General features: G+C 49.9%; 2 protein-coding genes across 4 annotated transcripts in view; both read left to right on the plus strand.

Annotated features, from left to right (window-relative positions):
* LOC142580140 (uncharacterized) overlaps nucleotides 1-20,230 on the plus strand; it is a 545,246-nt gene that overhangs the window by 413,564 nt on the left and 111,452 nt on the right. The window lies entirely within an intron of this gene.
* The window catches only part of LOC142578534 (uncharacterized), a 150,352-nt gene continuing 131,994 nt past the window's right edge, over nucleotides 1,873-20,230 (plus strand). Inside the window, exon 1 of the mRNA XM_075687908.1 lies at nucleotides 1,873-2,156. Within this exon, the coding sequence (XP_075544023.1) occupies nucleotides 1,873-2,156 (284 nt within the window). The remainder of the gene's footprint in view (nucleotides 2,157-20,230) is intronic.

Raw genomic sequence — 20,230 nt, forward strand, 5'->3', positions numbered from 1 at the left:
CAGTTTCACCTACTCGCGAGCGCCGGCAGGGAACAGAAACAACCGAAGATGGCGGTCCCTAATCACAGGATTACAAATGCGCTCTCAACTATCCGCATATGGCAGTGGAACTGTCGATCCTATCGACCACGGCATGCTACCTTACAAGAATTTGTCAAACAAGGCCGACCCGACCTCATAGCGTTGCAAGAAACAAATACACAAAACGTCCGACTACAAGGGTACAACGCCCACGTACAAACAAAACGCACAGCAATTCTCACCAAGAAGAATCTCACTGTACAGGAATTGGAACCCGTCAATACACCGATCGAACACACCTTAATCGAAATCATACCGGAGAGGAAATCGCTCAAGATCGTATTCGTAGCCAGTGTGTATAGCCCTCCCAGAGACGCCCTTTCAGACTTCGACCACCTTGTCCGAGAAATTAAGAAGCGCACCGATGGTCATTAAGTCGTTATAGTTCAACGCGCCACACACGGCCTGGGGATACGAGACCACCACGAAGAAAGGAGTCCGAGTGCACGACCCTGTACAACAGCACAGAGTCGCCATGTGGAATGACCCACTCCAAACAACGAGGATAGGTAATAGTGTCTCCAGAGACACCAACCTGGATCTGACCTTCACGCTAAACGTGCCCTCGGCAGAATGGAGCCGACTCCCAGAAACCCTGGGCAGCGATCACCACATCCTCCAACTAACCGTGGCTCACACTCGCAAGCCCGTTAGGCTTGGGACGGCCTGGGTAACGGAGTGCAAGCCATTCACAGACGTGCTAAATGTAGAGACCACCATCGAGAACATAGATGACTGGCTGGAGAAAGCCCTCGACAAGGCAGAACACCACATGAAAACAATACAGCTGAATGAAGTAGTGCCAGCCGTCGACACGCACCTCCCCCACCTCTGGGAAGCCAGAAGAGCTCTCCTCAGGAGGTGGAAGAGACAGAAGCTAAACAAGAAATTAAAGAAGCGAATTGCCCTCCTCACGGAGCAAGCACAGGCATACGAGGAGAGATTAGGAAGACATAGCTGGCACGCATTTGTGACAAACTCCAGGGAACCATTAGCACAAAGACGACGTGGCATCTCCTGCGAGCCCTTCTCGACAACGGCCGTACGAAGACGCAGCAGCGACAGAACCTCTGTAGGCTCGTGCGCAACCACGCCGGATCGGAAGAGAACCTCCTCCGAAGAATTCAGAAGAAGCTGTGCGGCGACCCACCCATTAGTACGACGGCACATGACAAAGTTTACGGTGGCAAACCAAACCGCGACCTTGACCAACCCTTCACGCATGCTGAACTCTCTGCAGCACTATCGACGCTCACCAGAAACACCAGCCCGGGCAAACATCGGATCATGAACAAGCATCTTCGGAACCTTCCGCAGCAGGATACCCCAGCCCTGCTCCAGTAATTCAATGCATATTGGGAGAGAGGAAAGCTACCGGCTGCATGGAAGCACTCGGAGATTAGCATTATCCCCAAACCAAATAAACAGCTCAGCATCGAGAACTTGCGCCAAATTCCCTTACCTCGTGCGTAGGGAAACTTTTCGAGCATATGATTCACCACCGGCTAACCTCGTACCTCGAAGACCACGGATATTTTCCAAACACTATGTTCGGTTTCAGGCAGAACCTGCCAACGCGAGATGTCTTCCTTCTACTCAACGAAGACCTCACCGACTACCTGAGTACCAGAAGCAAATAATCGATTTTAGCCATCAACGTAAAGGGAGCTTTTGACAACGTCAGTTACGAATATCCTCTGCAACCTCGAAGACCTGGGCTGCGGTTTTCAGACATACGACTATGTAAGGAATTTCCTCACGGGCCGCACGGCCACAGTTGGAGTATACAACATGCGCAGCGACAGCTTCCGACTACCGAGCAAAGGCACCCCGCAGGGTTCGGTCATATCGCCGTTGCTCTTCAAAGTCGCAATGATCAAACTACCCAGCCTCCTTGACGCGATACCAGACGTAAGACACGCTTTCTATGCAGATGATATCACGTTATGGACAAGTGCCTCGAACACTGGAACACAAGAAACACGCCTACAGGATGCAGTAGATACCATGGATAGCTACTTGCACAAATGCGGCCTCCACTGTACTCCCGAGAAGTCCGAACACCTCGTCCTCAAGTCAAGAACGAGAGGTAGACCACCCGGCTACGATGAAACCGATCCTAACGTCACCCTCAATGGAACGCCCATTCCAAAAGTGGAAACCCTACGAGTTCTAGGGCTACACATACACAAAGACGGGTCCGGGACGGCCACCCTCCCGCGACTACAGCGAACTCTGTCACAGCTCATGCATCTCGTCCGGAGGGTTGCAAGTCATAGAAGCGGACTTAAAGAACAAGACACGCTACGCGTGATACAAGCACTGCTCACCAGTCGAATAACATATGGCACGCCCTACCTCGCGCTGAAGAATGTAGAGGCAGAAAAAATTAACATTCAAATACGGAAAGCCATCAAAATCGCCCTCGGCCCAGACGTCTGGGCCCTGGGCCCAGACGAAGACGTAGATGGGCTCTGGGCCCATCTACGTCTTCGACTACGAGACTTCTCAAGATGGGCATACACAACACCTGGCAAGAGCTAGCTGAAGCTCGCAAAGCCAGTCAATTAGAACGACTGAAGCTCACGCCCACCGGAAGATCAGTGCTGAAACGGCTGAGCTACGGTGAAACCTTTATAGCCACCACGGACCGAAAAGAAAGGATTCCTTCAAACCTCCGTGAATCCCTGTGCATAGCCCCGATTCCACGCAACATGCACCCCACGTACCACAACGAAAGAAGACAAGCCCGAGTGGATGCTCTACGGCGAAGACACAAACAAGATCCGGACGCCATATACACCGACGCAGCCAAATACCCACAAAGAAACGCTTACGCCCTGAGCGTCGTAGATTCTCAGGGCCGAGGGCTAGCGTCTGCCAGAGTCCGCGTACAAACCCCGAGACTGCAGAAGAGACGGCGATCGCCCTAGCAACTACCGCGTGCATGGACGTAGCTGTCATCTTCTTCGATTCTCAAGCAGCCGTCAGGAACTACGCTAAGGGTCGCGTGTCGACAGAAGCACCGAAGCTATTGAAGCACCGCAGTACTTCGATCCTCTACACCTGCGTGACATGGGTTCCTGGGCACGAGGGGCTGGAGCGGAACGAAGCGGCACACGCCGCGGCCCGAGGCCACACCTGCCAGGCCAACCCTTCCTACTCTCGAGACGCCCGGTCTGCGCCAGTGGAGGCAGAGACCGTACCCATCACGTACTCAGGGATCCTTCAACATCACAGGCTGGAACGTAGGGTGTACCCACCACCTCACCCAAAGCTCAACAAAGAAGAAAGCACTACACTCAGAAGACTGCAAAGTAATACTTATATCCACGGAATCATCATGCATAGACTGTACTTAACGCAACAAGGATACCACTGTCCAATGTGCGGCGTACCGGACACCTTAGCGCACCTAATCATCGAATGTCCATGGCATCTAGACAAAGACGCATTGCCTTCACCGAGAGACTGTTGCAACGCCAGACAAAGCGAAGACCTCATAGAAACGTGGGAGGCCAAGCTCGTCTCCGAGTACCTGGAACAACAACGACGTCTCCTCGCCAGGGCCAAGGAAGCAGCGAAGGCCAAAGGGTTCCTGGAATGAGGAGTCCTCCCACGGAGAGCAGAACTGAGGCTTACGCCGGAATTCTGTTTCCAAAATAAAAGTTTATTCCTCCTTAACAGAGCAAATTCATGCCACACTAAGACATATAAGGTCATGCATATCGTGCCAACCACAACTGGGACACACTTTTACATTTTGTGACGTTTGCTCACAAAGCCGCTATCCAACCCGCAGTGGTTGCTCAGTGGCTATGGTGTTCTGCTGCTGAGCACGAGGTCGCGGGATCGAATCCCGGCCACGGTGGCCGCATTTCGATGGGGGCGAAATGCGAAAACTCCCGTGTACTTAGATTTATGTGCACGTTAAACAACCCTAGCTGGTCGAAATTCGCGGAGTCCCCCACTACGGCGTGCCTCATAATCAGAAAGTGGTTTTGGCATGTAAAACCCCATAATTAAAGAAGAACACCGCTATCCAACGAACTACGGGATACTTCCCTTTCTACCTTGTTTACAGCCAATCGCCGACATTCACCATGGACACCGCTTTCTTAAGCGTCGCAACTAACACCTCGGCCAGTATACCCGAAAAGTTTGTATCAAGACTTGACGAATGTCGGCAACGTGCTTGCCTCAACACAGAAGTCAGTCAGCTAGATCGCAAGCAACGTTACGACATCTCGTCGAGACGTCTCCTTTCGTGCTGGAGAGGAAATGCTCCTTTGGACGCTCATTCGTACACCAGGATTATGTGAGAAGTTTGAATGACGCTTCCTTTGACTACATATTTAATGAATAAACATTCCAAATGAACTATCACGTTACTCTCGACGCGGTTTCTTCGTGGTTTCCGTGGTTTGGAGATCCTTCACGTTTCGAGTTCAAACGATTCCTTCAGCGTTTCCGTCCTGGCTCAGTCACGGCCTGGTGGGCCCCTTGCGCGCGCAGAGAAATTAAGTCTGAATATTATTCATACACTTGATCTTCTCATCTGTATATACTCATCATAACGTTTCGCGCCTTTGTTGAGGAGCTCTCACTGGAGAGAATAAATACGTTGTTATATAATATATCTAAAAACCTTTGTATATATTTTGCAAACTAAAATATGCATGCGAACTGTTCTGAAGCGTAGATTCGCGTTGTGAGCATACCATTTGGTTAATATAGTGCGTATGCAAGTGTACTCGTCTGGCTCACAGTCGTCATTTGTCCTGTGTGGTAATTTCAGGCTTTGTTTTGTTGGCGCTGTTTTAATCATGCTCGTAAAGGTAGTGTCGTAGTAGGCACTGAAATATCAAGCGCACTGATTAACTCTCTTGTGGTGCTGTCATAAAATTTTCTACAGCTAGCATCCCTGCTGTTTGCTATTTTATCAGTACATCTCTATCGTTCGTGCTTTCTTACATTATCTGCTTAATTCTTCTTTTCCGTCTATATAAAACAATGCAAAAATTACAGCGGAACCGATATCAGGATGGCTGTCGACGGTAGTGCCATTAGCATTCAAGCAAAGTAGCGACAAACTATGTTCCTGGAGTCACGTTATCTAATGAAATCTATAAATCTATTTAAAAAATCTATAAAATCTATAGTGCTATTTCTGAGACTTGCGTTGCTTCATCTACATCGCACATACATTTTTTCCGGTATCGGTCAACTGTGCTATGGCACTAGCTTGCAATGGTCACCCATAAACACGATGGCATGACGACTACTGTATGATGACGCGGTCACAACGATGGGATGACGATGGTATCGGGACAATGGGACGAGCCTATGTGAAGGATGGCTTGGCGTCAGCTGTTTGATGAAGCTGGACTGACGACGATGGCACGGCCACGACGGCAGCAACACGACGCTAAGAGAGCGGGTGCATGAGAGCGACGCAGTGACAGCAAGACCAAGGTTCGGTGTCGATAGCATGATTACGATAAAATAACGAAGGAGGAATTGCGTCGATGAAGCGAGGAAGGCGGCATGATGATGGCGGCACGAGGACAACTGTGGGACGACGATGGCGTGACGACCACGGCATGGGATACTCCGATGGCGAATGTATAAAAGGGCGACCAGGGAACGCTCATGATGGTATCACGACGGTGTTATGACAACAGATGCCTCACGACGAGCGTATGATGATGAAGCAATGACGTCGATGACGTGCCAACGGTGCTAGTAAATAGCTTGCCGACGAGTGTATTTTTACGATAACGTGACGACGACGGTATCAGGAAGATTGTATGACGACGATGGCACGGCGAGAGTCAAACCACGATGCCGGAGTAATGACAACGAATCGAGCACGACGTCCTTACGATGAAGGAATGAGAACTAATGCATGGTGACCTTGTTACGACAATATTGTCACGTGGTGGTGACGTTGAAGAACGCAGTAGCAATACTGTGAAAGGCAAAACTAACTTTTATAGGGCGAACCTGTGCCCACAAAAACAGGCTACACTTATAGCATAACGATAGCGGCGAACACGGTCGGCGATCGTCGAAAATCTGATCGGCGGGTCAATCGCGTCCGCTTTTACCCATCAGTCGCAGAATGTTCCAGAGTAATCGCTGGTACCCGCGTGCCTTCTACTATGAGAGCAGCATTCCGGGCAAATTGGTTATCCATTACTTAAATGCTATTGCGTGACAAAAAAACGACACGGACGTGAGAGAAGACGACACACGAAGCGCAAACTTTCAACTAAGTTTATTATGCCACTACGTCGATTTTATACATGGGAGGCAGTGTAGACCGCGCATGCGCTTACAAGACAATTAAGTGCGAATTCATGTACCATAGTTACGAGTCATGTGATGCCGCGTGCAAGAAACTTAATCCTTTTTCTGTGAGAGCCAGAGACGGGAAGCTAACACACTTATCACCCAATTTCCCGATCATCTTCGCTTCAGATATTTCACGGATGAGCTGGGTGCTGCCACGGGATACAATCGTGCATTGATCCTCAAGAGGTTTGCATCCATGATCGCGACAGTGGATTGCCAGGAAACCACCAGAGCCGTTTTTTATATTGTTGCTGTGTTCGCGGAGCCGATCATTGAGGCAACACCTAGTTCGTCCGATATATTTCTTCCCACATGAAAGCGGGAGGTTTTACACCAACCGCAGGATACACTCGACAAACTTTTTGCGGTGATGCTTTCTGCACTTATCGGAAGGGACGGCATTTGTATCCGTCAGCCTGCAAAGCCTGCCGAGCTTGTTGGGAGCAGAAAAAACAACTCTTACTTTCGCCCATTGGGCCATATTTTTCAATTTATGGGATATGCCGTGCATGTAAGGAATGACACTTACTTTAGGGCTTATGCCGGGAGGGGCATCGGCAACTGACTTATACGTTCTGGATCGCGCTTCTCTTAAAATGCGTTCCGCGACCACCACCCTAGGATATCCAGCCAAGGACAAACGTAGAGTTTGCTTTTCAAAGCTTACGTCCACTACATGATAGCAAGACTTGCTAAGGGCATTCTTGAAGCACAAACTAATAAAGGCCCGCTTAACAAGCTTAGAATGTGCGGACGTATACGGCAGAAGTGGCTTGTTGGCTCGCGGCTCATACGACCAACACGTGTGGCTGTCCTGAAAGCTCAGGCGAAGATCAAGGAAACGAAAAGACCGGCATCTCATGAGTGGTTTGAAGGGGGACTAAGCACTTCTGAAACGTTTCTAACGCTTTCTTAGCTTCCAGAATGAAGTCATCAGAAGAGCGGTCAATGAAAATTAAAAAGTCATCAATGTATCTAAATATCTTAAAAACTGGAGTGTCTTGCACTTGTGATGAAATGTCACAGTCTAAACAGGATAAAAGCAAGTCACTAAGAATGGGAGCAATGCAAGAGCCAATACAAACTCCGCTCTTCTGCAAAAAAACATTGGTTATTCGAAGTGATACAGGTGGAATTAAGATAAATCTGTAAAAGTTCTAAAATTTGACTGCAAGACATGCCGGCCTCATTCTGGAAGGAAACAGCACCATACTTATCAATACATTGCTCAACACAGGACAGTACGCTTCTATGCGGCAAGGAATAATAAAGATCTTTTACATCAGTAGAAAACGCCTGAAGACCACGGTCAGAAAGTGATTTCAAAAAATCAATCACAGTATCTGAGCTCTTAACGAGGAAAGGGTCGCTGACAGGCAGAAGGCCCAACTTTTGTTGTAAAAAACACCCCGAACGGCTTTTGCCAAGTATCAATTTCTTACACAATAACCCGTAACGGAACACCGGGTTTATGCGTTTTGGCACTGAAGAAAACTTGTAGATAATCTCGTTTGCTGTTTTCAAAGGCCATGGTTAATTTTTGCAGATTAAGTCTCTTGCACATGCGCTTTGCCACAGCCTTTACCTTGGCCAGCGACACCTCCCTATGACAGGTAAACGTGGCACTGATGGCTTCTAGAGCATTGTCGTTAAAGTCTTCAGCACCTAACACAGCAAAAGTGTCTTCTTTATCTGCAGGAATTACACACAGCCAATTGTCAACGACTGAAGAGGCCACCCGATTCACCGAAAGCCCCACCTTCGGTTGCTTGCACCCTTTGTAGTACATTGACACCTTCCGATACGATACGGCCTACCTCGTTATCTGGGACAAGCCTTGAGACATCTCGAACGTAGGACAGAAGTTCTCTGGGGGGCCTTTCGGTTTGGACGGCAAACTTCGGCCCGAGAGATAGGACCTCTTGAATCTTTTCAGGCAAAGCAACAGACTCTGGCATATGGACGAGGTTCTGCGGGGCCAACCGCTTCTTTTGTGGCTGCTGTTCTCGGAGTCTACGTAGTTGTTGCTGCCATAGGAATTCAGTTGTCTGGTCCGCCAGCCGAAAGTACTCGCGATGCAGACCATTAGTTGTGATGCGCCCACCACCGCTCTGAAGTTGCACTGAAAGGTACTGCCTGTAGAGTCGCGGTTGGTGGTTCCACTCGGAACGCAATATCTTGGAGATTCTTGTGGAGTGTCCCGCTGAAGGAAGAAAGCCTCCGAACAGGGAAACCAAGTCCGGAGGGAGGTTCTTCATGCGTAAACAATAGGAGAGCGTCCGTGCTTTGCAAACGATAGCGGCAATGAGGGAAACAGTGGCACAGGGCAATGTCTCAGTCTTGCTGTCACGTAGTGGACGTAAGCTTTGAAAAGCTAAGTCTACATTTGTCCTTGGCTGGATATCCTAGGGTGGTGCTAGTGTCTGTCGCGGAACGCATTTTAAGAGAAGCGCGATCCAGCACGCAGAAGTCAGTTGCCGATGCCCCTCCCGGCATACGCCCTAAAGTAAGTGTCATTCCTTACATGCACGGTATATCCCATAACTTGAAAAAGATGGCCCAAAGGGCGAATGTAAGAGTTGTTTTTTCTGCTCCCAACAAGTTCGGCAGGTTTTGCAGGCTGACGGATCCAAATGGCGTCCCTTCCGATAAGTGCAGAAAGCATCACCGCAAAAAGTTTGTCGAGTGTATCCACCGGGTGGTGTACAACCTCTCGCTTTCATGTGGGAAGAAATATATCGAACAAACTGGCCGTTGCCTCAATGATCGGCTCCGCGAGCACAGCAACAATGTATAAAACGGCTCTGGTGGTTTCTTGGCGATCCACTGTCGCGATCATGGATGCAAACCTCTTGAGCATCAATGTACGATTGTATCCCGTGGCAGCACCCAGCTCAACCGTGAAATATGTGAAGCGCAGATGATCGCGAAATTTGGTGATAAGTGTGTTAGCTTCCCATCTCTGGCTCTCACAGAAACAGAATTGAGTTTCTTGGACGCGGCATCACATGACTCGTAACTACGTTACATGAATTCGCACTTCATTTTCTGGTAAGCGCATGCGCGGTCTACACTGCCTCCCATGTATAAAATCGACGCAGTGGCACAATAAACTTAGTTGAAAGTTTGCGCTTCGTGTGTGGTCTTCTCTCACGTCCGTGTCGTTTTTTTTTTTGTCGCGCAATATCATTTAAGCCTTCTACAAATTTCTGCATTATTCGCGTCGCGCACACATGCGATCAGATTACACAAGGTTCCGTCACAGACAGTGGATGGAAGCATCGATAACATTCCAGAAACTTCCGATACATGCAGGCGCGTCCTGCGCTGTACGATAACATTTGTTAGGCGGTGAAACGTGTCGCCTGATAAAGGCAAACAAGTACACGTGTCAATACCCCCTTCTTAAAAAGCACCGACCCGATGCTGCAACCAAACGAAAGTAATAAAGGAAAGCACTCGTAGCAAATAAAACAACAAAAATTGGAGGACGCTTAAGCTTCGCCTTCATGAGTGGAACGCGATAGCGTTATCGCACCCCGCTCGCACCGCCTACCAAACGCGCTACGCCAGCCACACGTCCCGATCGGCACAGATAGCCGGGCCGCGATGCGCCATGAAGGTGGATGCGATCATGGGGCGAGTGGCGCGCCGCGTGTCAGGGCAGCACCGCACATTGCCAGGAGGGGGTCTCCTGCGTTTGCCGCAAGATAGCTCTGCGTGTGCGCAGAGCGCAGAAAAATTGTAGCGGAAACGCACTTCGCTACTAGTGAAACTGCGACTTTTGTAAGTTACATGGTCCTAATTACCGATACACACCGCAGTATAACTTTCTACGGCACGTTTCTAAGGCAACCCCACATCCACTAGAGACAATTTTGTCCCATTTTGAAGCAACGAACTCGTGGCTGAGTGGTAGCGTTTCCGTCTCACACTCCAGAGACCCTGGTTTCATTCCCACCATCCCATCTTGCAACATGTTTATTTTTTATTTATGAAGGGCCTTCTGGGATTTATCGCTCATGGCCAACGCCACTGACGCCGACACCAAGTTTTCTGCGACACGAGCTCCTTAACGCTGTCGCGTTAAAATAAAGTTTGTCAGCGTCCGAAAAAGGGTTTAAGACGCACCACGTGGACCACTTCAGATCGTGCGCGGCGCCGTTGTGAGTGGGAAATGCCGTCTGGCGCGACCTCATAGTTCAGTGCGCCAATACGTGGGATGACCTTGTAGGGACGAAATAGCGTCGCAACAGTTTCTCACTCAGTCCTCGTCGGCGTATCGGGGTCCATACCCAAACACGGTCGCCGGGCTGGTACTCGACGAAGCGTCGTCGGAGGTTGTAGTGTCGGCTGTCGGTACGCTGCTTCTTCTTGATCCGTAGGCGGGCGTGGTGTCGGGCTTCTTCGGCGCGCTGGAGATAGGTAGCGACGTCAAGATTCTCTTCGTCAGTGACGTGCGGCAGCATAGCGTTGAGCGTCGTCGTCGGGTTCCTGCCGTAAACCAGCTTAACCGGCGTGATGTGTGTTGTTTCTTCCACCGCCGTGTTGTAATCAAATGTTACGTACGGCAGGACGGCATCCCAGGTCTTGTGTTCGACGTCGACGGACATTGCTAGCATATCGGCGAGGGTCTTGTTCAGGCGCTCCGTGAGACCATTCATCTGCGGTTGGTAGGCAGTTGTCCTCCTGTGGCTTGTTTGGCTTTATTGCAGAATGGCTTGGGTGAGCTCTGCTGTAAAAGCCGGTCCTCCGTCGGTGATGAAGACTTCTGGAGCACCATGTCGGAGCAGGATGTTCTCGACGAAAAATTTCGCCACTTCGACTGCGCTGCCTTTCGGTAGAGCTTTAGTTTCAGCGAAGCGGGTGAGATAGTCCGTCGCCACGACGATCCACTTATTTATGGAAGTTGATGTCGGAAACGGTACCAGCAAGTGCGTCCCGATCTGCTGAAAAGGTCGGTATGGAGGCTTGATCGGCAGCAGTAATCCCGCTGGCCTTGTCGGTGGTGTCTTGCGTCGCTGACAGTCTCGACATGTCTTGACGTAACGGGCGACATCGGCGGTTAGGCGTGGCTAGTAATACCTTTCTTGTATCCCCCATAGCGTCTGGGAGAAACCGAGGTGCCCAGCGGTCTGATCGTCATGTAGGGCGTACAGTACTTCTGGACGCAGCGCCGAGGGAACAACAAGAAGGTAGTTAGCGCGGACTGGTGAGAAGTTCTTCTTCACGAGTAGGTTGCTTTGAAGCGTGAACGAAGACAATCCGCGCTTCAGTGCCCTAGGGACAACGTCGGTGTGGCCTTCCAAATAATCGACGAGGCCTTTTAGCTCCGGGTCCGCTCGTTGCTGCTCAGCGAAGTCTTCCGCGCTTATTATTCCAAGGAAGGCGTCGTCATCCTCGTCGTCTTGCGGCGGCGGGTCAATGGAGGCGCGTGATAGGCATTCGGTATCTGAGTGTTTTCGTCCGGACTTGCAGGTTACAGCGATGTCGTATTCTTGTGGTCTGAGGCACCACCGCGCCAGCCGTCCTGAAGGGTCCTTTAATTTAGCCAGCCAACACAACACGTAATGGTGGCTGACCAATTTGAATGGCCTCCCATATTGGTAAGGGCGGAATTTTGCTGTAGCCCAAATGATGACGAGGCATTCCTTTTCAGTCGTAGAATAATTGGCTTCCGCTTTTGACAGCGACCGGATAGCATAAACTATCACCCGTTCAAGTCCGTCTTTCCTCTGGACTAGGACGGCACCGAGGCCTAGGCTTCTGGCGTGACTGCTGATTTCGGTATCGGCGTCCCCGTCGAAGTGTGCAAGTACCGGCGGCGACTGCATGCGTCGTTTGAGTTCTTGAAATGCATCGGCCTGTTGCGTTTCTCACTTGAACTCGTCATCACATTTGCTTAGATGTGTTAGCGGCTCCACGATGCGTGAAAAGTCCTTGACAAAGCGCCTCTAGTAGGCACACATGCCAAGGGATCTACGCACTGCCTTCTTGTCGATGGGCTGCGGGAACTTTGCGATGGCAGCTATCCTGTGCGGGTCGGGGCAGACTCCAGATTTGCTGATGAATTGGCCTAGAAAGAGAAGCTCCTCGTAAGCGAAGCGGCGCTTCTCCGGCTTCAGAGTAAGCCATGATGACCTGATGTCCTCTAGTACTGTTGCAAGCCGCCTAAGGTGATTGTCGAAATTTCCGGCGAAGACGACGACGTCATCCAAGTATACGAGACAGGTCTGCCACTTAAATCCTGCTAAAACCGTGTCCATAACGCGCTGGAACGTCGCAGGCGCCGAGCACAGTTCGAATGGCATAACCTTGAACTCGTAAAGGCCGTCTGGGGTGATGAAGGCGGTCTTTTCGCGATCTCGTTCGTCGACTTCTATTTGCCAATAGCCTGACTTGAGGTCCATCGACGAGAAGTATTTAGCGTTGCACAGCCGATCCAATGCGTCGTCTATTCCTGGGACTGGGTATACGTCTTTCTCCGTGATCTTGTTCGGACGAGGATAATCGACGCAGAAATCTAGGGTTCCGTCCTTTTTCATCACCAAGACTAGAGGAGATGTCCACGGGCTTTTTGACGGCTGGATGATATCGTCGCGTAGCATTTGGTCGAGTTGGCGTTTTATAGCCTCACGTTCTCGCGTAGAAACTCGATAAGGGCTCTGGCGGAGTGCTCGAACACACTCTTCGATTATTACGCGATGCTTTGCGACTGGCGTTTGTCGAATTCTTTATGACGACGAAAAGCAGTCTTTGTATCGTCGAAGTAAACTTTTGAGCTGTTGTTGCTTAATCATGGGGAGACTTGGACTTATGTCGACGTCTAGTTCGGGAACTACGGTCGTCGGGGTAGATGCGGCAGAATCCTAAAGGACAAACGCATTGCTGGCTTCCAGAATTTCCTCGATGTATGCGATCGTCCTGTCTTTGCTGATGTCCTTGAACTCCTGGCTGTAGTTTTTCAGCCACACTTTCGTGCTTTCTCCGTGCAGTCGACCGATTGCTCTTGCAACGCAAATTTCGCGATCGAGCAGTAGACGTTTGTCGCCTTAAATGACGCCTTCTACGTCAGCAGGTGTTTCGGTGCCGACCGAAATAACAATGCTGGAGCGAGACGGGATGCTGACTTGATCTTCGAGCACACTCAAGGCGCGGTAACCAGGAAGGCTCTCCGGCGGTGTCGCTTGATCTTCCCACAGCGTTATTGACTTCGACCTCAGGTCGATGATTGCGCCGTGTTGGTTCAGGAAGTCCATGCGAAGAATGACGTCTCGTGAACACTGTTGGAGGATAACGAAGGTGGCAGGGTAAGTCCGGTCGTGATTGGTAATTCTTGCCGTGTAGATTCCAGTCGGCGTGATGAGGTGTCCTCCAGCTGTCCGAATTTTAGGGCCTTCCCATGTAGTCTTAAATTTCTTCAACTGGGCGGCGATGTGTGCACTCATGACAGAGTAATCAGCCCCTACGTCCACTAACGCGGTAACTGCGTGGCCGTCGAGAAGCACGTCGAGGTCGGTGGTTCTTTGTCTGGCGTCTTGGCGTAGGATCACGGCTGCGTCGTATTGAACTGAAGTTGGAACGTCGCGTCGTCAAGTCGTCTTTCGTCGGCGTAGTCTTGGCTTCCTGACTTCGTCGGGACGGCGGCGTGTCGCTATTATGTCGTCGAGGTGGTCTCTTCGTCGTCTTCGTCGGCGGCGGAGGATCTTCGTCAGTTCGACGAACAGCAACCCCACCTTCATCGGTTGCTGCTTTTAGTTATCCGGATATGGGCTGACGGACCGGCCCCGGGCTGGGCTAGAGTATGATCGTCGTTGCGGCGACAGGTAGCGGCGTGGTGACGGCGAACGGGACGGTCGTCGAGGGCTCCAATGAGTGGCGGCGAGGTAGTTGGCGATATCGCGAGGTCGTTCGCCAATCTGTGGTCGCGGCGCGTTAACGGCGAACCCTCGGAGTCCCATCTCCCGGTATGGGCATCGGCGGTACATCTGCCGGGCTTCTCCGCAGTGATAGCAAAGCGGACGGTTGTCAGAGGCGCGCCAAATGTCACTCTTCCTTGGAACGGCGCGTGAGGTGACGGCTTGGCGTGTTGGCGGCGGGGGTGGTGGTGGACGACGGAACTGCGTCGTCATTGGGCTCTGCCCTGGGCGCGGAATGGGAGCGTGACGGCGGGCTACAGCGGCGTATGTCATCGCTTGCGGCTGAGGCTGTGGCGATTCAGGGCCTATTCCGAGTTGTTGTTGGAGCTCCTCACGTACGGCGTCGGCAGTCGAAGCCACTTGAGGCTGTTATGAAGGCAACAGCTTCTGTCGTTCTTCCCGCACGACCACTCGGATAGTCTCGCGCAGGTCTTCGGTGGCCAGTGACTGAGCCCCAGCGTAGTTTGTCGAATTCGTGTGGCGGTTGAATTGCCGGTTCCGCATTTCCCCTCGATGCTTGTGGCCTCGCGAAGAAACTCGTCGGCGGTCTTCGGTGGGCTTCGTACCATTCCGGCGAAAAGTTCCTCCTTTACAACACGCATCAGGAAGCCGCTTCGGAAAAGGTCCCAAGTCGTTAAGGTGGCTTCTCAGTTCTCGAACCACGTCCTGGCAGCGTCTTCCAATGCGAAGAAGACATGTCGCACTTTGTCATCGCTGTTCCAGCTGTTAAATGAAGCGACCCTCTCATACGTCTCAAGCCAGGTTTCCGGGTCCTCGAATGTTGAACCGCGGAACGTAGCTGGCTCCCTGGGCTGCTGCAGCACGATGGGGGACGCTGGGGCTGCCATTGGGCTTGCCTTGGCCACAATCTTCTTGGTCTTCTCAGGTAGAAATCCGTGCTCCGGGGGAAGCTGTTGAAGACGGCGGCTTGCTCAATGGTCCGGGACTACGTTGGTGTTCTCTTTGCGGTCCGGGCTTGGATCACGTCTTGTCGGAGGCGTCCGGTACATGAATGAAAAGCACCTCCACCAGATGTCACGTGGTAGTGACGTTGAAGAACACAGAAGCAATACTGTGAAAAACAAAACTAACTTTTATTGGGTGAACCTGTGCCCACAAAAACAGGCTACGCTTATAGCACAACGATAGCTGCGAACACGGTCGGCGATCGTCGAAAATCTGTTCGGCGGGTCAAGCGTGTCCGCTTTTATACATCAGTCGTCGAATTTTCCAGAGTAATCGCTGGGACCCGCGTGCCTTCTGCAACGTTCTACATTATTCGCGTCGCGTACACATGCGATCAGATTGTATAAGGTTCCGTCACAGACAGCGGATGAAAGCATAGATAACATTCCAGAAACTTCCGATACATGCAGGCGTGTCGTGCGCTGTACGATAACATTTCTCAGGCGGTGAAATGTTTCGCCCGATAAAGACAAACAAGTACACGTGTCAATAACGTGATGACGACAGCATAATGAGAATCAGATGGCAAAGCTTGCATGACGACGATGCAATGACCACCCTGGCATCACGACCAAGAACACATACCTAGTGGTCAAAACTAGCCGCCTGTTTTGGGCTCCTGATGGCGCTTGGAATGCTTTACAACGGCATGAAGAAAGTTACAAGGCAAAACTGGAATGACGATGACAAAATGACCACGATGGCATCACGACTAGAATCACAGTGGTCCAAGATATTAAGCAACTTGAGCCACAGAGTCGGCCTAGAATGCGGGATGACGACGGCATGACAAGCATCAGATTACGAAACTGGAATGGCAGCCATGTCACGTCAATGATGGGAGGAAGACGACAGTAAGGCAACGGATGTTTACAAGCGATTGATTTGCGACTGCGATTGATTTGCGACGAAGACTATAGCTTGAAAATGGCGGCCGAGTATCGCGACTGAATGACGACAGCATAATTAAAAAGAGAATAACGAAGAATAAATAGTTACGATTGGGTTTACATTTCTCATGTGATAAAGATAATAAAATAATACGTGACAACGACGGCTTCACGGCAATAGTGAAACGATGACTGTGACGGCGATTGCATGGCGAATACGTCATGACTACAGTCGAACGACGAATCTGATGACTGTGGAACGACCGCGACGACTTAACGGCAGTGGTATGAAGATTAATGCATAACGACTGTGTAACAGCGACAAGCGTGGCAATGACGGTATGGCAAGAGTCGGATGAGAAAGCTTGAATGACAATGCAACGACCACGAGGGTCTCACGACCTACCTTTTGGACTACACTATTAGACAACTACTGAGTTGGCATGGAAGGCATCATGGCCAGAGTCACGTGATGATGCTGGAATGACGACGACGAATTGTCATGACTACTACGAGCACATACGCAGGGGCTTGGGCTTGGGTCATTAGGTCGGCTAGATAGATAGATAGATAGATAGATAGACGGCATGGCCACAATTAGTACATGACCGGGGTTGTTGGAGAAGTATGGGAGAGGCCTTTGCCCTGCAGTGGGCGTAACCAGGCTGAATGAACTGTCCCTGCAAACTTCCTAATCCCATCCGCCCACCTAACTTTCTGCCGCCCTCTGCTACGCTTCCCTTCCCTTGGAATCCATTCTGTAACTCTTAATGACCATCGGTTATCATCCCTCCTCACTACGTGTCCTGCTCATGCCCCCTATTTCTTTTTCTTGATTTCAACTAAGATATCATTGACTCGCGTTTGTTCCCTCACGCAATCTGCTCTTTTCTTATCCCTTAACGTTACACCTATCATTCTTCTTTCCATAGCTCGTTGCGTCGTCCTCAATTTAAGCAGAACCCTTTTCGTAAGCCTCCAAGTTTCTGCCCCGTACGTGAGTACTGGTAAGACACAGCTGTTATAAACTTTTCTCTTGAGGGATAATGGTAACCTGCTGTTCATGATATGAGAATGCCTGCCAAACGCACCCCCGCCCATTCTTATTCTTCTGATTATTTCATTCTCATGATCCGGATCCGCAGTCACCACCTGTCCTAAGTAGATATATTCCCTTACCACTTCCAGTGCCTCACCACCTATCGTAAACCGCTGTTCTCTTGCGAGACAGTTAAACATTACTTTAGTTTTCTGCAGATTAATTTTTAGGCCCACCCTCCGGCTTTGCCTCTCCAGGTCAGTGAGCATGCATTGCAGTTGGTCCCCTGAGTTACTGAGCAAGGCAATATCATCAGCGAATCGCAAGTTACTAAGGTATTCTTCATTAACTCTTATCCCCAATTCTTCCCAATCCAGGTCTCGGCATACCTCCTGTAAACACGCTGTGAATAGCATTGGTGAGATCGTATCTCCCTGTCTGACGCCTTTCCTTATTGGAATTTCGTTGCTTTCTTTATGGAGGACTACGGTGGCTGTGGAGCCGCTATAGATATTTTTCAGTATTTTTATATACGGCTCGTCTACACCCTGATTCCGCAATGCCTCCATGACTGCTGAGGTATCGAGTATATCAAACGCTTTCTCGTAATCAATGAAAGCTATATATAAAGGTTGGTTATATTCCGCACATTTTTTTATCGCCTCATTGATAGTGTGAATATGGTCTATTTTTGAGTAGCCTTTACGGAATCCTGCCTAGTCCTTTGGTTGACGGAAGTCTAAGGTGTTCCTGATTCTATTTGCAATTACCTTAGTAAATACTTTGTAGGCAACGGATAGCAAGCTGATCGGTCTATAATTTTTCAAGTCTTTGGCGTCCCCTTTCTGATGGATTAGGATTATGTTAGCGTTTTTCCAAGATTCCGGTATACTCGTAGTCATGAGGCATTGCGTACACAGAGTGGCCAGTTTCTCTAGAACAATCTGCCCACCATCCTTCAACAAATCTGCTATTACCTGGTCCTCCCCAGCTGCCTTCCCCCTTTGCATAGCTCCCATGCCTTTCTTTACTTCTTCCGGCGTTACCTGTGGGATTTCGAATTCTTCTAGACTATTATCTCTTCTATTATCGTCGTGGGTGCCACTAGTACTGCGTAAATATCTATAGAACTCCTCAGCCACATGAACTATCTCATCCATATTGGTAATAATATTGCCGGCTTTGTCTCTTAACGCATACATCTGATTCTTGCCAATTCCTAGTTTCTTCTTCACTGCTTTTAGGCTTCCTCCGTTCCTGAGAGCATGTTCAATTCTATTCATATTATACTTCCTTATGTCTGCTGTCTTACGCTTGTTGATTAACTTCGAAAAGTCCGCCAGTTCTATTGTAGCTGTAGGGTTAGAGGCTTTCATACATTGGCGTTTCTTGGTCAGATCTTTAGTCTCCTGCGATAGCTTACTGGTATACTGTCTAACGGAGTTACCACCAACTTCTATTGCGCACTCCTTAATGATGCCCACAAGATTGTCGTTCACTGCTTCAACACTATGGTCCTCTTCCTGAGTTAAAACCGCATACCTGTTCTGTAGCTTGATCTGGAACTCCTCTATTTTCCCTCTTAGCTCTAACTCATTGATCGGCTTCTTATGTACTAGTTTCTTCCGTTCCCTCCTCAGGTCGAGGCTAATTCGAGTTCTTACCATCCTATGGTCACAGCAGCGCACCTTGCTGAGCACGTCCACATCTTGTATGATACCATGGTTAGCGCAGAGTATGAAGTCCATTTCATTTTTACTCTCGCCATTCGGGCTCCTCCAAGTCTACTTTCGGCTATCCCGCTTGCGGAAGAAGGTATTGATTATCCGCATATTATTCTGTTCCGCAAGCTCTACCAATAACTCTCCCCTGCTATTCCTAGTGCTTATGCCATATTCCCCCACTGCCTTGTCTCCAGCCTGCTTCTTGCCTACCTTCTACTTTGGCATTCAGGTCGCCCATCACTATGGTTTATTTTGTTTTGACTTTACCCATCGCCGATTCCACGTCTTCATAGAAGCTTTAGACTTCCTGGTCATCATGACTGGATGTAGGGGCGTAGACCTGTACAACCTTCATTTTGTACCTCTTATTAAGTTTCACAACAACACCTGCCACCCTCTCGTTAATGCTATAGAATTCCTGTATGTTACCAGCTATATTCTTATTAACCAGGAATGCGACTCCTAGTTCTCGTCTCTCCGCTAAGCCCCGGTAGCACAGGACGTGCCCGCTTTTTAGCACTGTATATGCTTCTTTTGGCCTTCGAACTTCACTGAGCCCTATTATATCCCATTTACTGCCCTCTAATTCCTCCAATAGTACTGCTAGACTCGCGTCAGTAGATAACGTTCTAGCGTTAAACGTTGCCAGGTTCATATTCCAATGGCGGGCTGTCTGGAGCCAGGGATTCTTAGCACCCTCTGCTGCTTCGCAGGTCTGACCGCCGCGTGGTCAGTTCCTGCGCAGCTGCTGGGGACTGAGGGCCGGGGTTTGATTGTTGTATTCATATAGGAGGTTGTGGCCAAGTACTACCAGGGTAGCCAATCCTGCTCTGGTGAGGGTGAGAGTTACCGGTTCTGGTCACCGGGATCAGGCCACACTCCAGGCCTGTTTATGCAATTTTATCAACACGCGGATTTCTTTTAATCCGGTGGAAAATTGCGCGGCACCGGGATTCGAACCACGGACATCTTGCACGCGAGGCGGGTGTTCTACCTCTACGCCACCTCTACGCTCCTATTAGCATTACTCTAAAGTAATAAAGCATTGCATCCGCCCTCAGCTCTTGTAGTGGTGGTTTTCAACAGCTTCACTGGACATGCACTTTCGCAGGGCCGGACGGCGAGATATTATTTATGGTCTCATTGGGCCATAGACGCCATTTAATCTGCGTCCACTAATTACCATCGATCGAGGCACTGAACAAATCAGCACACTGCTAATTTTTGTAAACATTCCTTGGTCCCATTTCTAAT

Source organism: Dermacentor variabilis, chromosome 4, assembly GCF_050947875.1.
Source record: "Dermacentor variabilis isolate Ectoservices chromosome 4, ASM5094787v1, whole genome shotgun sequence".
In the NCBI taxonomy this organism is placed as follows: Eukaryota; Metazoa; Arthropoda; class Arachnida; order Ixodida; family Ixodidae; genus Dermacentor; species Dermacentor variabilis.